The sequence below is a fragment of the Hypanus sabinus genome, chromosome X1 (genome assembly GCF_030144855.1).
Source record: "Hypanus sabinus isolate sHypSab1 chromosome X1, sHypSab1.hap1, whole genome shotgun sequence".
In the NCBI taxonomy this organism is placed as follows: domain Eukaryota; kingdom Metazoa; phylum Chordata; class Chondrichthyes; order Myliobatiformes; family Dasyatidae; genus Hypanus; species Hypanus sabinus.
In genome coordinates, this window is record NC_082738.1 from 17,195,764 (window position 1) to 17,216,497 (window position 20,734).

The following is a 20,734-nucleotide window of genomic DNA, read 5'->3' on the forward strand; positions in this document are numbered from 1 at the left end:
CAACTTATTTATTTATTTAAAGAACTCAACTTCAGCCAACTGTAGTACCTCAACCAAAAAGCATGCAACTGCAGAGATTGGAAGCCTGAGATTTAAAAAACACAAAATCATAGAAATTCTCAGGTCAGGTAGCTTCTGGAGACAGAAACCGGTTAATGTTCTGAAATGTTAATCAATTTCCCCCTCCACAGGTCTGCTTGACCTCCAGAGCTTTTCAGATTTTCAGTTTTTACTTGTGATACACCTTTTTTTGCCTCAGTTTCAATCCAAATCAGCATAAAATGGGAATTAACCAGATACTCTACTGTAATAAACTTTATATAATGTATTTAATATAGAAAAAATGTCAACAGTCACTAGACAGAATTGTAATCTCCCAAAGAAAATTGAAAGCCAACACATAAAAACAGAGTTAAAGGTCGAACAAGTCCTTTTACAAGTAGTGAGACAAATTTTATAAAAGGGAATTCAATACATTAGGAAATGTACTATATCATGAATATATTATTCAGAAATACATGTCCCTTGATACCTTGCCCTACCAAATTGCTATCAAGTCTCAAGTTTCAAATTAACTCAATATCTACAATCTTTTGAAGGCCAAGTTCCTGATTTCAGAAAATTGCCATTTCACTCCTAAAAATGGCTTAATTTTGACTGTGCCCTATTGTTTTACATTCCCAACTGAGGAAGAAGGTTCTATCTACCCTATTGAATTATGTTCATCAATAATGTCCCGAATTCTTATATGTCCTGACTCTTTCATGTCAAACTTCCCAGAGGTTTCATGTTCCACTTAAAAATCTGACCCAAGACTAACTAAAGCTTAAAGATTAGTTTACCTTTATTTATCACATGTACATAAAAACACAGCAAAATGTGTCAGTTGTGTCAAATCAAATTATTGAGGATTGAGCTGGGCTGCCCGCAAATGTCACTGTGCTTCCAGTGCCAACATAACATGCCCGTAACTCACTCACCCTAATCCGCAAATCTTTCAAAAGTGGAAGGAAGCTGGAGCACCCAAAGGAAACTCACATGGTCACAGGAGGAACGTGTAAACTCATTTCAGACAGCAGCAGAATTCCAACTCTGATCTCACAGCTGACCTGTAATAGCTTTCAGCCAACCTCTACACCACCATGCCACTCTAAACTAAAATATAACTCCACCCCCTTGCATTCCAACTTCCTCAAACTGAGGTCACCTTTTTTTAATTTTATTTTCTCCCAGCCCACAAAACTTATGTTAAGAACCTTTCATTCCTCCCTAATCTCATCATTTAGAAAATATTCTGATTTATTTTTCCATAGATCCAACATGGATTAGATCACATTTGTATACACCAAGCTCCATTTCCCATAATTTATAAAAGAACCACCTGAAGACTATCACAAGCCAAGCCTGGGTAACAAATGCCCTCCATTTTTACAGATTTGTACAAGTCAATTTTGTCCGGAAGGAGGAAAATATATAGAAATTACTATTTGGTAACATTGTTCCACAGAACTGTAATGAATGAACAATTACTAAAAGTGGAGTTCTGTTGTTGATAGAATAAATGCAGGTACATAAATCAGATCTTTGAATTCAATATTATGAGAGCTCATTTGTGGGGGCTGCCCACAAAACAGAACTTGAAGGATGATGGTAGGATGGAGGAATGCAAGGGGACAGAATTTCTTAATAGAGTTAGACTAGAATAAATTATAAAAATTTAAATGAGGACCAAGCTATAAGAAGACGAACATAATGGAAAGCAGTTGAGCATAGAGCTACATTAGTTTGTTTGGGAACTAAGCCAAAGGAGCTCATTGGGACTATTTTTATATTTATTTCACATTTCTCCTCAACCCACTGAGTCTAAGCCAGTTTGCAATACAGCCCATCAATCCCATTCCCCACAGCCTATTCTAAAATACCCTGATTCTCCTGCCATTCATCTACACTTGATGTAATTTACACTAACCAAACAACTCAACTAGTATGTCTTTGGACTGTGGGAGAAAACCAGAACCCCTAGAGAAAGCCCATACAGGGACAGGGAAAATAAAATCAGGGTCTAGCCCAGGTCACTAGAAGGCAGCAGCTCTGCTGTCTGCACAACCAATGGAGTCCCATTGGTAACAACTTCTGGCTATTCACTTCAACATAAACAATTGCACATTGGAGCTTTAAAAACTTGGGAGGCATAATATCTTACACTTTATGTGGAAAACAGAGCAGCACTGTAGCACAGAGCGCACCATCTCACAGATCCGGAAACCTGGTTTGGATCCTAACTTCCATGTCCTCCCTGTGACTGTGTGGGTGTTCCACAGGAGCTCCAGTATCCTCCCACATCTGAAAGAGTCTGGCTGTCAGACTAATCAGCTACTGAAAATTAACCTTGTTTTGAAGTGTGTAGTAGGGTAGGAAAATCAGAGATGCGTCTCTACCAAAGGAGATGCAAGGCGCGCCTTCCCTCCACTAGCCTGCAGGTCACCCTTGGGCATGGTGTAGCATCTGTTTATGCACCCTCCACCCTCGATAAGGGTCATGTGAAGCCATTGGAGCAGGTGGTAGATGGTTGTATGAGCAGCTGATGCATATCACAAGTCCTGGTTATGCAACCACTGACGCCAGGCAGACAATCTCTGAAGAGTATTGATAAAGGCCAGGGCCACCCATCTTGTAAAGACACAGTCCAGGAGGCGGCAATGGCAAATCGCTTCTGTACAAAACTTGCTAAGAACAATCATAGTCATGAAAAGACCATGATCGCCCCTGTCTTACGACACAGTACATAATGATTATGAGTAAGAAAATCAGGATTGAGTTAATGGGCATGAAAGAGACAATACTACAGAGAAATGGGGGAAAGCTGGTTTTGCTCAGAACCAACACTTGAAAAGCCAAATGGCATCCTCCTATCTTAAAAATAGAAAATAATTTCACAATTAACAAACAACTTCAAGTGTATAGTTAGCAGGTGAGCATATAAATTAATACTGTTTCAGTTTTAAAATCTGCCTCCCAATGAACTCCATTAGATAGATATTTGGGTCAGTAATACAACTGCCTACCAATACTGACTCAAGATGCTTATTTCAAAAATAAGGCTGAAATCAGATTTTGTGATACAAGGACAGCTAGAGCTTAGGGCAAAATCTTTTATCTCATTAGATCACGAAATGCTTTCAACACTGGATGGTAGAAGATGCATGTTTTGACTCCATCTACCAACAAAAGTTTTACTCCACAAAAATATTTTAATATAACAATAAACTACAATTAAAAGCTAATAATCCACAAAAGTAAAACTCAAAGTTGATTGTGAACCAAGAATAATTTATCATCACTAGATTAATCAGCTTTTAGTTAGGTACCACTCATTAAACATTTTTCCAGGATCACTTAATTATACATTGTTTTATTTTTCTGACCATTATACAGCAGACACCCCAGATTTAAATGCACAATCCTAATATAACAATAAAAGAGCAACAAATCTTACCAAGAATGTCAATCTGAGTTTACAGGGCACCACCACATGACAGGTACTGTTTATTACAGGGAAGCATGAGGAAGGGGGAGGGGTGCTGGGAAAGAAAAAGTTCAATGAATTAGCAGTTATTTAACTACTGAGTTCATACATAACCCATTTAATTAATACTAAACCTACAACATCGTCTCTAAACATATTTGAATTTATGGGGATCAGTGTAAGCATTTTTTTTAAAAAGTAGTATTTTATATAAATTAAGTCACAGAGCTAATAAGTACACATTTTTTCGACGAAATTAGAACATTTCAATAACGGTACATTCAGACTATTGGCATTTTACTCTCAAATTTCATAGGCCTAACAAATACAATTTCTGCATTTAAAATGGTCCCCATTGATCATTTCTTAAGTAGTTAGGAGTGTTTCTATAATAAAAGGAACAAAAAAAATTTTAGTTGCAAGGTTGTTAATTAAATTGATATTATCGACAATGCCCAATTTGAATCGGTCAAGAGATGGACTACATAGATTTTAATTAAATGGAGCCCGTTAACAAACCCAGCCCCTTTATTCAAAACCAGTTCCTGATTTTCGTCAGGAACAAATTCATTCGTTTCTGAGTTCTTTACTCGATTATCGAGGCAATAGGAAACAAAATGACTGAAATAAACAATCTAAAATTATTTATTTTATGTTTAATCCGAATGGATTAAATCAATGTATTCAAGAGAACCTTTTGTTCGTCTCCAATTGTGAACCACGTAGCGCCTCTCCAACTCCAGGGCCAAACGACACACCCCCAAACCCACTTCCGACTTGGAAACAAAATACAACTAGAAACTTTCATGACTTTTAGAAATCACACCGTTGCAACCTATCTACCAGTTATTTACTTAGCTTTTTACACCGACGAAGTTCCGTCACAAATTTTGGATCAAATATAACTCCAAATAAAGGATTTATTTAAATTGCATACGAGGCAGATATCCTCAAGTTTTTCACTTTTAACATTTAACCGCGATACTATAAAATACAGCAACTTAAAAAAGACAATGCAATAATGGTTTAAAAACCAATAGATACTTATCAATTGTTTCAACATATTATTAAAATAATCGTTATTTAAAACAGCGATTAATAAACAGTTCACTAGTTTTTAAATTGTCCCGGAACTTTAGAAATCTAGTTAATAAATTCGCCTCTAAGAAACGTTTTTAAAATAGCTAAAATACATCATACGGACCTAAATGTTTTTCCAAACGACTTGAAGACGGGAGTCAGATGTTCAGCCACCTTCACAATACATTGATTTAAATTTTCATATTTATAAGACCCCTATCCCAAGGAAACCGCGCATGATTTGGGGATTAGAGGGGTGGAGATGGAATTTGTCGAGTAAAATGCTCCCGGACAACCTTAATACAGTGGTTTAAGGCGTTCTTTTACCCCCAAGAACGAAGAACGTGCACTCACACCGGATAAACTTCCCTCCCCCATTTCCATTAGAAACTCTCAAACAGGCGCGCGCGCACTCGTCATTTACCTCAAAATTAATCCAGTTTTTCTACAGATAAACTATACCCGTCCAAAGCTGTTCTCAAACATGTCTGCTCGATAGCTGACTCCCGGGATGTGTTTATAAATTTTAAATTATCGGGTTCTCCGTAAACGCCCCACAACAGCACCACCCCCTCCCCTCCCCGCACGCCCCAAGGCTGGCAAAGCCCAGAAAGGAGACAAAATAATTTATTTTACGCATCGAAAATGCTTCTAATGGTCTTTAGATGTACTTTATTTCATCATCGAAAACACATTTCGATTAGCTCTCATTACTTCCTTCAGGGCACCATTTAAAAATATTTCAAAAAAAAATAACCTTCCAATTAACTGCTAATACACTCACTTTCACTCCATCCTCGCTCACTCCGCTTCAATATTCAATCAGCTTGTTGGGAATTATTTTGCTTTGTTTCCGAAGCAGAGGGTTAAATTTCTAATACAATTTCAAATCTATAAAATCCCTGTCGGGAAGCAGAAATACTTGAAGCGAACGGCCATCTTGGAAGCCCTGAGAAAGGAAAATAATCCCGCGGACTTGATTTCACTTCTCCTTCCGCATGAAGCTGGATTTAAATCAGAAAAAAGTCAATGTGAACTATTTTGGCATTTTTTCTTTTTAATTAGATTGATTTTTTAATATTTGATTCTGCGGAAAGATATTATTTAGGGCTGAGAGCAGTCTAATCTCTTTGCAGCAGCGCTCTGACGTATAATCATCCGCAGAGTTTAAAATCTCACATTTAAAGCGTAACATCAGACCCTCCGTTCGCGAAGTATTTATGCTAAAACATGTAGTTTGGTGTTACAATAATTTTAAAAAGTACTTTCTGAAAGATTTAATGAGAAGTTGTTATTGCTCTTCATCTTTTAAATATGGTGACACCTTTAAAAGAATGGACAATGAAGTCTAATGTATTACGTGCTGAATGTTTTCTTAGCTGACTAAACTGTTTGGCTATCGGACCCAGCACCATGGTGAAAAGTGGGAGGAATTTCACGTGATTGCAACATTGAATGCAAATTTTCTTTATTCCTCTTTTCATCTGTTGGAAGTCACTGGGCGCTAAGATATAGTTCAACTGTGAATTGCCCAGGTCGTTAAATTGCAACCGAGAGTAAATCTGTAGATGCTGGAAATCCAAGCAACACGCACACAAAATGTAATCAGTTGTTTCAGCGGATAAAGAAGTCATTGGATACAATTTAACTGTTCTGCCTTGCTGAATGATCTCCCTTCACTTTGAGTTCATCACATTTTACAAATAGGAGTCGACTTCGTCAATTCTGTTTGCAGCACCGTCCCAAGTCTACACCACAAAATGTACTTCGTGCCGTATGCTAAGTTGTGTCCCCTCATTGCCAATGCACCACAAAAATTTCTTTCGGTAGTTTGAATATAGCTGGAAAAGCCATTTACATCTTTTTTCACCCGAGACATCCCTTCTGTCGCTTATTTACTCTCCCACATCTGGAAATCTACAGTTTCAGACCACCCCCCAAACTCCGCTCATCTTGTTAACATCACCCTTCTGAGTTCAGCTATTCGCTTGCAATGTTTGCTCTGAACGCAATACCAAGAATCATAGGTCCTACTACAGCTCCCTCAGCTTCAACACTAACCAACCTGCAACAAAGAGAATTGGTGACCCTTAAAGTGGATAGCAGGAATATACGAGTTCGCGCTTGATGTAGCTCACTATTTGGAACATCGAATAATACAGGCCCACAATGTTGTACCGACCTTTTAACCTACTAAGATTAATTTAAATCAATTCCCACACACACACACACACCCCTTGTAAAAAAAAATCCTGCTTCTAACATTCCCCTATACTTTCCTTAGATCACCTTAAAATTAGGACCTCATGAACCATTTTTCACCCTAGGGGGGAAAAAAAAGGTGCTGCCTCTCCACTGTCAATGCCTCTCGTCATCTTATACACCTCACATCTTCCATTTTTAAGAGAAAAGCCCTGGCTTGCTCAACATTTCTTCAGAAATGCTCTAATCCAAGCAGCAACCTGGTAAATCCCCTCTGCATCCTCTATAAGGCCTCCTCATCCTTCCTATAAAGGAAACAACCCAAAATGAGCACAATACTACAAGTGTGGTCTAACCATGGTTTTAATAGAACTGCAACATTACTGGCAGCTCTTGAACTCAATCCCCTGACTATGAAGGTCAACTCACCTTCTTAACCACCCTATTAACTTGTGCAGCAACTCAAGGGATCTACGGACATGGACCCCAAGACCCCCTGTTCCTCCACACAAGAATCTTGCAATCTTTACTGCCTTCAAATTCAGCATTCCAAAACAATTACTTCAGTTTTCTATTCTAGGTTGAACTTCATCTGCTATTTCTCAGCCCAACTCTGCATCCTATCAACATCCTGTTGTAACAACGAGATCTAGGTGTTCTTGTACATCAGTCAATGAAAGCAAGCATGCAGGTACAGCAGGCAGTGAAGAAAGCTAATGGCATGCTGGCCTTTATAACAAGAGGAATTGAGTATAGGAGTAAAGAGGTCCTTCTGCAGCTGTACAGGGCCCTGGTGAGACCCCACTTGGAGTATTGTGTTGCTATTGAGGGAGTGCAGCATAGGTTCACAAGGTTAATTCCCGGAATGGCGGGACTGTCATATGTTGAAAGATTGGAGCGACTGGGCTTGTATACACTGGAATTTAGAAGGATGAGAGGGGATCTGATTGAAACATATAAGATTATTAAGGGATTGGACACACTGGAGGCAGGAAGCATGTTCCCGCTGATGGGTGAGTCCAGAACTAGAGGCCACAGTTTAAGAATAAGGAGTAGGCCATTTAGAACAGAGATGCGGAAAAACTTTTTCACCCAGAGAGTGGTGGATATGTGGAATGCTCTGCCCCAGAAGGCAGTGGAGGCCAAGTCTCTGGATGCATTCAAGAGAGAGTTAGATAGAGCTCTTATAGATAGCGGGGTCAAGGGATATGGGGAGAGGGCAGGAACGGGGTACTGATTGTGTATGATCAGCCATGATCACAGTGAATGGTGGTGCTGGCTAGAAGGGCCAAAGGGCCTACTCCTGCACCTGCTGTCTATTGTCTATTGTAACCCATGATGAACTTCTACACTATCCACAACACAACCAAACTTCATGTCATCTGCAAACTTCACAATCACCGAGCAGAGGTCCCAGAACAGGTCTCAGTGGAACACCACTGTTCACCAATCTCCAAGCAAAATACACTTATGAGCAAACTAGATCTGAATTCACACAACCAAGTTTTACTGGATCCCATGCCTCTTGACCTTTTGAATGAGCCTGCCACAGGGAATCTTAAAGACCTATTACTATTGTTGACCAAGTCACAGAAATGACAGTACTATTGAGTGATCTTACCAGTTGAGAGTGCACATCTTCACTTGTGGCCCTGCTCCTAGCAGTCTACTTGGAAATAGCACATCACCCTGACTTGCATGTAATGGGACTTCCATAGCTAGCCTCCAGAAAAAGTTTTCCAGCATTTCTTACTGAACACTTGAAATTGGAACCAAAAATTTCACTAATCCATCGGGATGGATTTTTTTTTAATATAAAAGTTTATCTTCTGTTCAAAAACAAAATTGTACACCTTTTAATAGTGGGCAGTTCTCAGTTTTGCCGTGAACCTCAAGGAAACTGACACTATGCACCAAAGCCCAATTTTCTTGCTTGGAAATTTCCAATGAGCAGGCTGATTATTCATACAGAATAACGAAATGCTGGAGGAACTCACCAAGCAAGACTGCATCTATGGAAATGAACAAACAGTCAATGTTTCAGGCAGAGACCCTTCTTCAGAACTGGGAAGGAAGGGGGAAGATGCCAAAATCAAAAGGTGGGGGTGAGGGGAAGGAAGATAGCCAAAGCCAGGTGGGTGGGAAAGGTAAAGAGTTGGAGAGGGAAGAATCTGATAGGAGAGGAGAGTGGACCATGGGAGAAAGGGGAGGAGGAGCACTGGGGAGGTGAGAAGAGGTAAGAGGCCGGAGTGGAGAATAGATTGAAAGGAGGCAAAAATAAAAGTCATCACGAGAAATCGATGTTCATGCCATCAGTTTGGAGGGTGCCCAGACAGAATACAAGGTTTTGCTCCTCCATCCTGAGGGTGGTCTCATCATAGCAATAGAGGTGGCCATGGACTAGCATGTCAGAACAGAAATGGGGATAGGAATTAAAAGTCAAAAACACCATGTTTAAGCACAAGTTGGACCACAAAGGGGCATAAATCAGCAGTTAATCTAGCAGTTCCAACCATAAGTATTAATGCAGCAATGCAATAAAAAGTTTCTTACAATATAGCTTAGAAAACAAGTGTCTTGTGATTATTCAAAGGATGGGGGCAAGTTACAATGTTGATGAAGCTAGGACACATTGGCAGGAACTGGTACTTATAGCTTAGGCATAATTAAACTATTATATAACTAAATTTTGTTAGTTGTGAATTATGCTTTAAATCATAAATACCACAGATCAATACCAACTCACGTTTGATAGGAATTAACTGAGGTATTGGGTTTGTCCCAGATATCATATCAATGCCAGGGTTGAAAGCAAGGACTTTGATTGCACATAATAGATTACAGCAGGGGTATGCCAAGCAGGCCTTGTCCCTTTAGACTGCTCAACAGATTAGCACACAATGGAGACTTCCTTGTTCAACTGTTTGTTCTTTGGACCACACACCTTACCTTACCCCAGATCCTGCACATGAACTGAAGTCCTTCTGCTGTACATTCAGGAGTATCAGCCCAATAAAAACATTTGGTCAAAACTTTTGACTTTCACTGCTGTCCTAGTGCTGATATTAAGTGCCCATGGCAGGAACACTTTGGCTTCAAGCTGGTGGCTGGGAAGATCTACTATAGCTGGAACTACTTTGGTATTACTTCAAATCAAGCACCATATGTTTTTTCATTCCTTCAAAATACTAAATTGATTGAACCCCAACCCAACTTTTTAGTTAATTTACAGCTTTCAACAATTCCAAAACATCCTTACATTGCATAAGCATATTTATCATTACATAGCAAACCTAAACACCAGAAAATGTTTGCTTAAGTTAGGTAAAAGGGCAACTACTAATGGATAATAGCAGATCAAGGTATAGATTTGTACATAATACATTGTAAGATAATAGTCTACACTAAGAATCTCTTAAAAGGTGAAAGATTAAAAATCTATAAAGCATCAATAAGCAAATGTTTTAAGCATTTCATTTACAAAGCCAAAAACTTGGTTTGACCATTTCAACTATGAATGAATCTAGAGCTGAATGGTGGTGAGACACAATACTCAGCCATTTAATTGTGGAGGGAAAAATAGTTTAAAAAGGTCAGTGATCTTTCATCATTTCTTTAATCATTGCAATCCTTATGGTAGTACATCCAGTGGAGTTATTAGGTAGGAAGTTCCAGTGTTTAAACCGAGGAGAGGCAAAGGAACACAAATAAAGCTAGGACTGTCTGCGACTTGGAGGGGAACATTCAGGTAGCAGCATATCCAAATGCCTGTAGCTCTCAACCTTCTAAGTGAAGAAACTGAGCTGTTATCAAAAAGCTTGATGAACAAATGCTGTGTATTTTATAAAATATTCTCATGAGCGTTATCTAGAAGAACAGTTGGCAACTATATTTTAACCAATAATTACAACTTATATGCATGGGGGAAGTGACATTTGCTACAGCAAATCTAAAATATTCAAAATTGCTAGGCCACTTTCTTTACCGTTTCTTCCTTCAAGACAAAATAACTTTACTTCACTACCCTATAGCAAATCCTTAAATTAGTGTTAAGTAGCTTACTTTACAATAAAAAGACATCACAACTTAAATGCAGTCAGATTCAGACTCATTCATTTTTCACATGTACATCAAAATAGTGAAATGCATCACTTGTGTTAACAACCAACACAACCCAAGGAAGTGCTGGAGGAAGCTTGCAAGTATCACTACATATGCTGGGCCAACATAATGTGCTCACAACACACAACCAACAAAGCACCAACAGACATTCAGTTCTCCAACCTCAGGACAGGATGTCTCTGGCCTCAGATTCCAACTTGGGCTTCAACTTATCCAGTGGACTGCAGACTCGTGGTTCTGTTATTTGGCCTCTACTTCCGATCAACCTTCAGACCTTGATCTTTGGCATCGAACCCATGAATCAATGACAAATAAGAACCAGGACCTCACTCACCCAACATTGACATATCTACTGCCAAAGCCACCACATGCAACAACAGCTAATTCAGAACAAGGTTTTGTGCTTTTCATAGAACATAAAGCTCATTGGATAAACTCAGCCATCAGGCAACTTCTGTTGCTTGTCATCTTCAACCATGAAACCACAGATGCATTGCCTGCTCTTTTGACATCTGCCCATCTCCAGGGATGGAAGCACTCCAGAAGCAGCAGGAATACACTTCTTCCAATTTAGTATACCACTTGATGGTCACTATTAGGCCCCTACATTGGGCAAAACTAATGCAAATTGAATGACTGTTCCAAAGGACACTCCCATCCATATGCAAGCATAGCCTTGACCTTCCAGTTACAAATCACTTTAATTCTCCATCCCACTCCCAACTCTACTTGTCTTCCTCCTAATAGTTCAAGCAAGCTGTGTTGCCATTCCACCTGGGCACATCATAGTCCTCAGCATTGCAATTCAATTTTTGATAACAGCCTGAATTGCCCAGTTCTAATACTGAATCAACATGCAAGTCAGTTTCTCTTTCAGACACTACTTAATCTGCAGGATATTTTCAGCTCTTGTTTCAGCTTTGTAGCAACTGCTCTGTAGTAATTCTTAGTTCCAAGTGTCTGCCACTTCACTGGCCACATTCATATCCATCAACTATGATTACCACTTTGTTCACTATAGCTATGAAAATATCGATCAAAAAGGCCAGGTGGCTTGTTTTCCTAAATAAATATTTCAAACATACTAGTCAGTATTCTATTCTGAGATGCCTTTTTAAAAAGTTCAGAAATTCTTATTTGATTGCAAATGTCATCCCATTACTTAAGGGAGGAAAACATTCAAGTCAATAGGGTACCAGTTTCTCAAAATATTGGGAGTTTATTCAAATCGATGAAAGAAGTATTTCAACTCCCAAGCTGAAATCTCTCCGAAGCTGCTGTTTGACCTCGTGAACATTTCCAGTACTGTTTTTATTTTCAGATAGAGGAAAGGAGTAATACAAAAAATGCAATAGTGTTTGTATATCAAAGTTCAGAATTATGATTATTTATTCAATTTGTACAGTACAGCACATAGCTGTATAGGTTAATGCCAGTTCAAAATTCAGATTGGGTTTAAAAGATCAATATGCATTCTGCTCAGACTAAATATCACATAACCAAGTTTAAGCTGTCTCATTACAAGTTGATAACTGAAGTCATCATGGGAAATGTGATTACCTTTACAGATCAGAAAAGAATGCAAAGCAGCAAATATTTCTCAAAAAATACTGCTCAGTTAAGCAATTTTAAAAAGCGGCTAAAACACCTACAGTGAGAGAATCACATGTGCCCATGTCTGTACAAATGCAGTCTGGAATTTACATGTTGTCCCTGTTAGTGTACACATTTCCTGTAGATGCTCTGGTTTCCTTCCATCTTTCAAACATTTGAAGGCTTGTAGGCCATTTGGCCACTGCACATTGCTCTTAGTGGGTCACTGAGTGGTATAATCTGGGTTTTGAGAATGTGAGAAGAGGGATTAGTGCAAGTGAGTTGTTTATAGTCAGATGGCCAATGGATTTAAGGGCCTATTTCTGTGCTGGATCCCAATAGTTGAAGCATTGAGATCTAAAGTTTAATTTCATTGCTTTGCTCATAAACAATCAGGAAAATAAGATCAGAGTCAAGTAATTCTGTAGTATTTTATTAAGCAGAAGTCCTACAAATCAGTCTCACATAATACACAACAAAAAATCATTAAGTTGTCAAAACCCAAATAGTGTGGGTAATGCACTACAAAAATGTATTACTCAGACAAGATAATTACACATTAGCAAACAATTAACTGTTGTATTTAGTAGCTTAAAGTTAAGACCCAATTACATCTTTAGATCACACAAGAAAAAAAACAAAGAATTCAAGGCACTGTTTCAAAGGCAATGTGGAAACAGTTGACCTTTTTTAATCCCAAGGGTGTGAGAAAAATCAGAAAAGGCCAACTTTATCAGAATACAAATACTTGAATGGTCAGAAACATCAAAATTAATCTCAATTTACAGTACAAATTTCCATGACTGAAAGTGCACTTCAAACATCACTTAAAGGTACTGCTAATTACTCCAGTTGAGCGCAAAAATGATCAGACTAGTTCTCTCCAAATAGCAGCAATTTCTGACTAAATAGCAGCTTTTATTCTGACCAAATTTGACAAAAGTATTTTTGTCCCAAAAGAGTATTGCACAAGTCCTATCATTAACACTAGGAACATATTTAATTTAGAGTTAGCAGGGCTCTCTCATGATAATGGCAAAGCCTGGCTACAGCATGACATTTTGTTACATAACAATTACACAAATTTGATTAAATTGAAAACAAGTTTAACAGGCAACTTGTAAGCCAAAATTCTGTATCAATAGTTACAAACATTGCAGTACAATGGTCATTAAAGTACAAATACCCTGTGTGACCGAGTTTTTTAACTAGCACATTTGAATATGTATCAACAAAACAAATTAGTTATTTATCAACAAAACAAATCAGTTGATCCAAGTCAACTATCAAAATTATTTTGCAAAAACTTAGCTATCCCTTACCAAAAAAATTCATATTGCTGCACAGCCTAGCCCAAATCTACTTTCTATCTATCAGCAATATTTGGTGTCACATTCAAACAAAAAAAAACACACACACGCTAGAAAGATAGGAAAGGGATTTAAGCATGAGTTGCTTCTTAAGAATCAGACAAGACCCATTCCATAAAGCATTTTTGACATCATACCAAATCATAGTAAACCAACGATTGGTCACTGAACCAGTAGATTTGGCAACAAGTTACACTTTGTATTCACAAACCCAGTTATTCAGCTTAAATAACCCATTACAAACAATATTCTTGGAGACTCCACCTACTGTTTAATGGAGTGACACACAGTTTGTGTGGCTGCAATTAATTCTTCCTTTTCCCCAGTTTAAACTTTGAATTTTTAACTTTTATTTATCGGATCTTAGAAGGGAATAGATGTTGTTATGTCACAATCTCTAAGAAGTGGAAAGCAGCTTCCTGAATCCAGCAATGGAAAAGGGAAAAAAATTAGAGGATATGCCGGTTTGGGCTGAGCGTCTAGAACGTTCACTGATGGTTCTCAACAGGAAAATAGACAACAACACGGTAAAACTTGATGCTACCTCTTCTGAGATGAAGTCGTTATAAAACAGTTTTCAATTTGTGCAGGAAAATATTATTTCCCTGAATTCTGAACTTAAAGAGACAAAGCGTCAGATAGTGGCTATCTCATCCCGCTTGGAAGAGTCTCAAAATAAGATTATCGATTTGGAAGCAAGATCTCGTTGGAATAATGTTCGAATTGTTGTACTGAAGGAAGGATCTGAGAGTGGGGATTTATTAGACTATTTTGCTAACTTGTTTCAATCTGTTTCCCGATATTTTACCTCAACCTCTCAATATCAAAAGAGTGCATAGAATTTTCACTTTGAAATCTCAGGATCCAAATAAACCAAGGTCAGTTTTGCTCTACTGAGCGAATTAACACAATGGACAGATTGTTTGATTATTTGTTTCTATCCTCCTTTTTTTCCATTAATTAAGTGATAGTTTTCATAGTTCATAAGGACTTTTTCTTATATATACATAGTTGTAAGTGTTTAGTAGATAGATACTTAGTTTTTTTTCTAAAAACTTTTTATAATTGGGTGTATTAGTTAAATGGAAAATGGTGCTGATTTTTCTTAATTGGAGATTACATAAGCATTCTTCTCTTTGTTTAATTTTATTGTTTTGGCATTTTTGGAGATTGTTTCTGCATTCCCCAGCTTGTTTTTAAGGATTAAGTATAAACATTTTTTTTCTCTGAACTTTTAAGCTGGATGTGGGGAGCCAAATGTTGTACAGGCCCTTTGGCCCATGATGTTCTACTCACCCTTCAAACTACTCCATGATCAATCTAATGCTTCCGGCCTGTAGAGGATTCCCTTTGTCTTTCATCATGAGCCTATCTAGGAGTCTCTCAAATGTCCTTACTGTGTCTGCCGCTATGACTACCCATGGCAGATCTTTCCACACACCCACTGGTCTATGACTAAAAAAAAATCCCTAAGATCCCTATACTTTTCTCTAATCACCTTAAAATTGTGCCCTCTTGTATTAGCCATTTTTGCTGGGAATCCATTCCATTTATTAATGATTACTCAACCTCACCAGTGTCCATTGTTCCAGCACAATAATACTCTGTAAAGCAATGGAAGGCATCAAAGTAAATTGATATTTAAATTGCATATATATTAGTTAGAAGCAAGGCCTGTAAGTGGGCAGAAGAACCTGTTAACATGACTTACTATGGTGATGTGTTGCTCTGTAGTGTTTGGCTTTTTATACTTAGCATAACATTTTTTTTCCCTCTGCAGGGCTTTTCTATTTTAGGGCTGTATTTTGTTTTGTAACTGGGGGTAGGGATTAAGGAAAGCTTTTTAAAACCATTATTATAAAATGGGCAGCTCACGGAGTCTCTGTTTTTTTACTCTATGGGGACACATTTTGGCTTCTTTGGCCGAATTTTGGGCTTTTCGGGGTGGTGGGAGGATTGGGGTTAGTTTTGAGTTATGGGATTAACTGTAGGATTAATTTTAGTTTTCTTTTTTGTATTTTTTTCCCATTACGGAGTTCCAGAGCATGCATGTTTTGTATATGGTTATACTTATCACTGCCAGTTTTGATTAACCCGCGCTGGTATGTGTGTATTTATGTGTTAAATAAAATAAAAAATTTTAATGGTAACTATACAGATAAACATTATAAATTGGAACGTACATGGTTGGAATCAACCTATTAAGCAAAAGAAAGACTTTTAAAATCATTAATCGATTCCAACCCACCTTCATAAATGTGAATTATTTCCCCTAAATGATTCTGCTTCTATATATGATGACATTCCTTTTAGAGTTAGACTCATTTAAATATTTAGGTATTATTATTACTAAAAATCATTAGACCTTTATAAAGCTAATTTGGTTCCTTTAGTGGATTTTATTAAGTAATTATTTTGTAGATGGAATCCACTTACACTTTCGTCAGCTGGTTCTATTCATGCAGTTAAAATGATGATTTTACCAAAATTTTTATATGCATTTCAAAATATCCCTTTTTTTAAAACTATGAAGTTTTTTGATCAGGTTGACTATTATTTCATCATTTGTTTGGAATAATAAAAGACAAGGAATTGGTAAATATAATTTACAAAAATTAAAAAAGATTTTGCTCTGCCTAATTTAAGAATGTATTATTGGGCTGTTAATATACATTATATGTGTCTTTTGTTATATCGGACTGATTTGGAATTGAATGCTGTGAAACAGTTTCACTTAACCTCATTATTAGGAGCTTCTCTACCTGTACAACTGGCCAAAATTACTAATTTAAATTTATACCCTGTGATTAAGCAATCATTACAAATTTGATTACAGTTTCATAACTTTTTTAATCTCAAAAAATTTAAGCTTTTTAGTTTAATTTATCAAAATTATTTATTTAAACCTTCATTAAGTGATCCTATCTTTCTTCTTTGGAGGAATAAATTCCTTCATGGATCTGTTCCAAGATGGCCGATTGATGTCTTTTGAGAAATTAGTAACTAAATACTCTCTCTCATATTCACATTTCCTGCAATATCTTCAGGTCAGACACTTCTTACAAGAATATTTGATTTTCCATATATACAGGATTCTGACCTGTTAGATATAATTTTAAAAATGAATCCTTTAGTGAAGGGTTTTATTGGGAAAATTTATAATTTATTGTTACAACAGCACAATTACCACTTAAGATTAAGCAAGATTGGGAGAGAGGAGCACTTAACATGACCTTGATAACAGAAGAATGGTTGCAAATTTTGATGGTTAACTCTTCTTTGATCTGTGCCAGTCACTCTTTAATTCAATTTAATATTGTACATTGTTACTATTTGACAAAGGAGAGACTGTCTAAAATGTTTCCTAATGTTGATAGTCAGTGTGATAGATATAAAACCAAGACAGCCACATTGACACATATTTTGGTCGTGTTCTGTATTGAAACATTTTTGGAAGTCTATTTTCTCTACAATTTCTGAAGTCTTAAAAACTGACAGTTTTATTTGGTATAATCTCTCAATATATTCATGGTATTTCTCCATCAGACCAATGTGTAATTGCATTTGTTACATTATTGAACAGAGGGCTACTTTGTTGAAATAGATTCATTCTGCTTCTATTTTGATACAATGGTTTTCTCAGGTGATACTATGTCTTAGTTTGGGGAAAATCAGAAGTAGAACTTTTGATCCTCGATATGATTTTGAGAAAAGGTGGGGCTCATTCATCCGCTACTATCATCTGATTTGAGTTAATATGGTTTCCTTCTGATTTTTCTTTAAATGGATTTGAGTTGGCAGGTTGATGTTTTTCTTTTATGGAAGCTTGTATGATGTATAACTCCAGGATTGTGCTCCCTATGTTTTTTTTTAAAAAAAACAGTTAGTAGGGTTTTTTCCTCTTAGTAGGGGTTTTTTTTCTTTCAAAAAAAATTCTTAACACTTTCTTATTGATATATTGCTTAGCTTTGTTAATCAGTTATTTGCTAATTTAATTCTTCATTGTATATAATGACACATTGACTTTGTATTTTTTGGTGATCTTCAATAATAAAGATTTTAAAAATATTCTTGCTTGGACAAGAATTGCAGCAGTTCAGGACTCCATTATTACAATCAAGACTTTGAACAATTTCAATTTGCTATAGTCTCTAGTAAACAGACTTAAATGTCTATCACAATAAGAAATACATTTGAGACAACTGCATTCATTCCCACTATGTAAACAATCTTCAAATTAAAAAGGCTATGATAAAGTGCCAGTCCCAGTAGGCTCCAAAATGTATTTAGTAGATTGCTCATTAACTAAGGCCACCAATTGATTTTAAGTGATGGTGCAAATAGGCAGGTTTCTGATTGCTTAACAAATACTTTATTTTTAAATGAGATTCTCTAAAAACTTGTATTCCAAGCAAAGACTTACATCAAACACCACATGTACAATGATCTAGAAAATCAAGTCAACTAGTATGGAGCAGTTATGGTACTTCAGGTACAAGTAACAAAACAATCAGGTCTTGTAACTGCCTTCATTCTTCAGCAAACAGAGGAGTATCATGGCCACAAAGCTCACTACATAATGCAACATTTCTTGGTCTGGACATACCCAACGGGTTTTTCAATTTCTTGGATCATTGTTTCAAATATCTGCACTGTACTCTGTAAAAGAACAATTCAGTGACATACACAATTTTAATATTTCCTGCTCAATGTCTACAATGCAAATACTATGCCAGAGATAGCAATTACTTTCACCCTATCCTTATGCACGATAGCAGTTACAATAGAGGGAAGTCAGGGTCAGTTTCTAATCCTGTTGCACTGAATTTTCACAGAAAACTACCCACAACTACTATTTGTTCTGGGATAGTTTATTTTGTTGTCTAGTCAATATGAAAAAGGTACTTAAGCGTTGCTCCGGAAAAAAGAAAACAGGAGTAAAGTTTGGGTTGAGATGCCACACTGCAAAACAACAACTGCAACCTGGTATTCAATAGTAATTCACTGGAAGTAATGTGATATATTCAGAGATCATAGGCAAGCATGCTCCTTAGGAAAGGAGTAGGGCTACCAAATCTTGTGCTCTGTTAATGACATGGTCCATGTAGGGATGGAAAAGGCAAATAAAGCTTTGTCAAAAATCAAGAACTTTGCACAATTTCTCTATTGTAAGCATATTAAGAAATTGGGAACAGCATGTGATGGCATCCATTAGTCTTGCAAGACCATGGATCTGAACCTGGAATGTCTCCCTCCAGGGCACAGGCCTGAACAAGGTTGTATGGAAGACCGGCAGTTGCCCAAGCAGCAAGTCTCCCCTCTCCACACCACCGATGTTGTCCAAGGGAAGGGCAAGGGCCGATACAGCTTGGCACCGGTGACATCACAGGAGTTGCCAGAGTGAGGTTGAAGGCAACGTTGGACTGCCTTTGGGACTCCAGCTCCTGATTTGTCCTCAGTTTACTCCCGAACAGCAAATAAGTACAAAAAATACACTAGTGGACATAAACACGTCAGAATGTATAATGGAACAAAAAGAGTAACTTTGTATTGAGGCAAAGGATTAGGTATAGTTCTTAGAATACTTATTGCTGACTTTACAAATGAGGGGGCAATATTGATGTTTAATTAAGGGAAGTGCAAGAAATATTATATGGGTTAAGAAAAACAAATTCAAAGGAGTCTTAACTTTTTGAAAGGATCACTCAGCCTGAATAGCCATTGAATACCATGTACAATGGAAAATTGAATCCAAAGGGTAAACAAATGACAAGTGCTATGATTAAAAGGATTCCACAAGGCTCAGTCCATACCCCCTCATTTTTGTTGCATCTATACTTAGTCTGATAAGATGACAAGTTTGCAAATGAGACAAAAGATTGGCCATCTGGGGACAGGGAGAATTAAAGCTTTCAATTTCAGAGATGTAGATGGTTTAATTAGATGGACAAGACAAGGCAAGAAAATACATTCAGTGGCTAATTTTATTAGGCATCTCATGTACATAAAGTGCCCACTCTGTATGTTTATGGTCTTCTGTTGCTGTAGGACATCTACTTCAAGGTTCAATGTGTTCTTCTGCACACCACTGTTGTAACTCCTGGTTATTTGAGTTACTGTTGCCTTTCTGTCAGCTTGAACCAGTCTGACCATCCTCCTCTGGCCTCACATTAACAAGGTGTTTTCACCCACAGAACTGACATGCAGGGGATGTTTGGCTTTTTTTTTGCACCATTCTTGGTAAACTCAAAAATCCTAGATCAATTTTTCTGATAATCAAACCACCCCCTCTGGCACTAACAATCATTCCACAAAGTCACTCTGATCACATTTCTTCCCATTCTGATGGCCTGAACAACTGAACCTCTTGATCATGTATTGTGCTTTTATGCATTGAGTTGCTGCTTCACAGGCTGATTAGATATTTGCATTAATGGTGTTTATTAATAAAGTGGCCACTGAGTGCATATTATAAATGGAAGGATATTAAATAGTATGGAGGGACCTTGGATTGCATATCCAGTCATACGAGACGTTTTCCTTAATTAAGGTACATAATACAAGAGCAAGGACATCTTGCACAAACTGCATAGAACACGAGGCCATACCTTGGGTCACAAATACACTTGTCTCTGGATTGTGGGAAAGGTGCAATTTCACTTGAATGTGTACAGATTTAGGGAGATGCCTCCAGGACTGGAAAATCTTAGTTATGAGGAAAGAACAAATTTTTAAAAAATACAATTTCCATTAGCAGAGGACTCAAAAGCCAAGGGGGAAGGGTGGTGAGGAGCAGAGAATAGCTTTAAATAATTGGCAGGATTAAAGGGGAAAGATGAGC

General features: G+C 37.3%; 2 protein-coding genes across 5 annotated transcripts in view; both read right to left on the bottom strand.

Moving 5' to 3' along the window:
- Positions 1-4,286, bottom strand: part of kmt2d (lysine (K)-specific methyltransferase 2D) — a 248,352-nt gene extending 244,066 nt beyond the window's left edge. Inside the window, exons 1-2 of the mRNA XM_059955967.1 lie at positions 4,221-4,286; positions 3,497-3,581 (exon numbers count right to left, since the gene is read on the bottom strand). The gene's annotated coding sequence lies outside the window, so the exon portion shown is untranslated. The remainder of the gene's footprint in view (positions 1-3,496; positions 3,582-4,220) is intronic.
- Positions 4,287-12,940: 8,654 nt separating this feature from the next.
- The window catches only part of LOC132384647 (GTP-binding protein Rheb-like), a 48,974-nt gene continuing 41,180 nt past the window's right edge, over positions 12,941-20,734 (bottom strand). For 3 of the 4 annotated variants that reach the window (XM_059955970.1, XM_059955969.1, XM_059955968.1), the window contains one exon: positions 12,941-20,598. In XM_059955970.1, coding sequence (XP_059811953.1) covers positions 20,380-20,598 — 219 coding nt within the window. In that variant the 3' untranslated portion in view covers positions 12,941-20,379. The remainder of the gene's footprint in view (positions 20,599-20,734) is intronic. The other variant, XM_059955971.1, reaches the window with a different exon arrangement.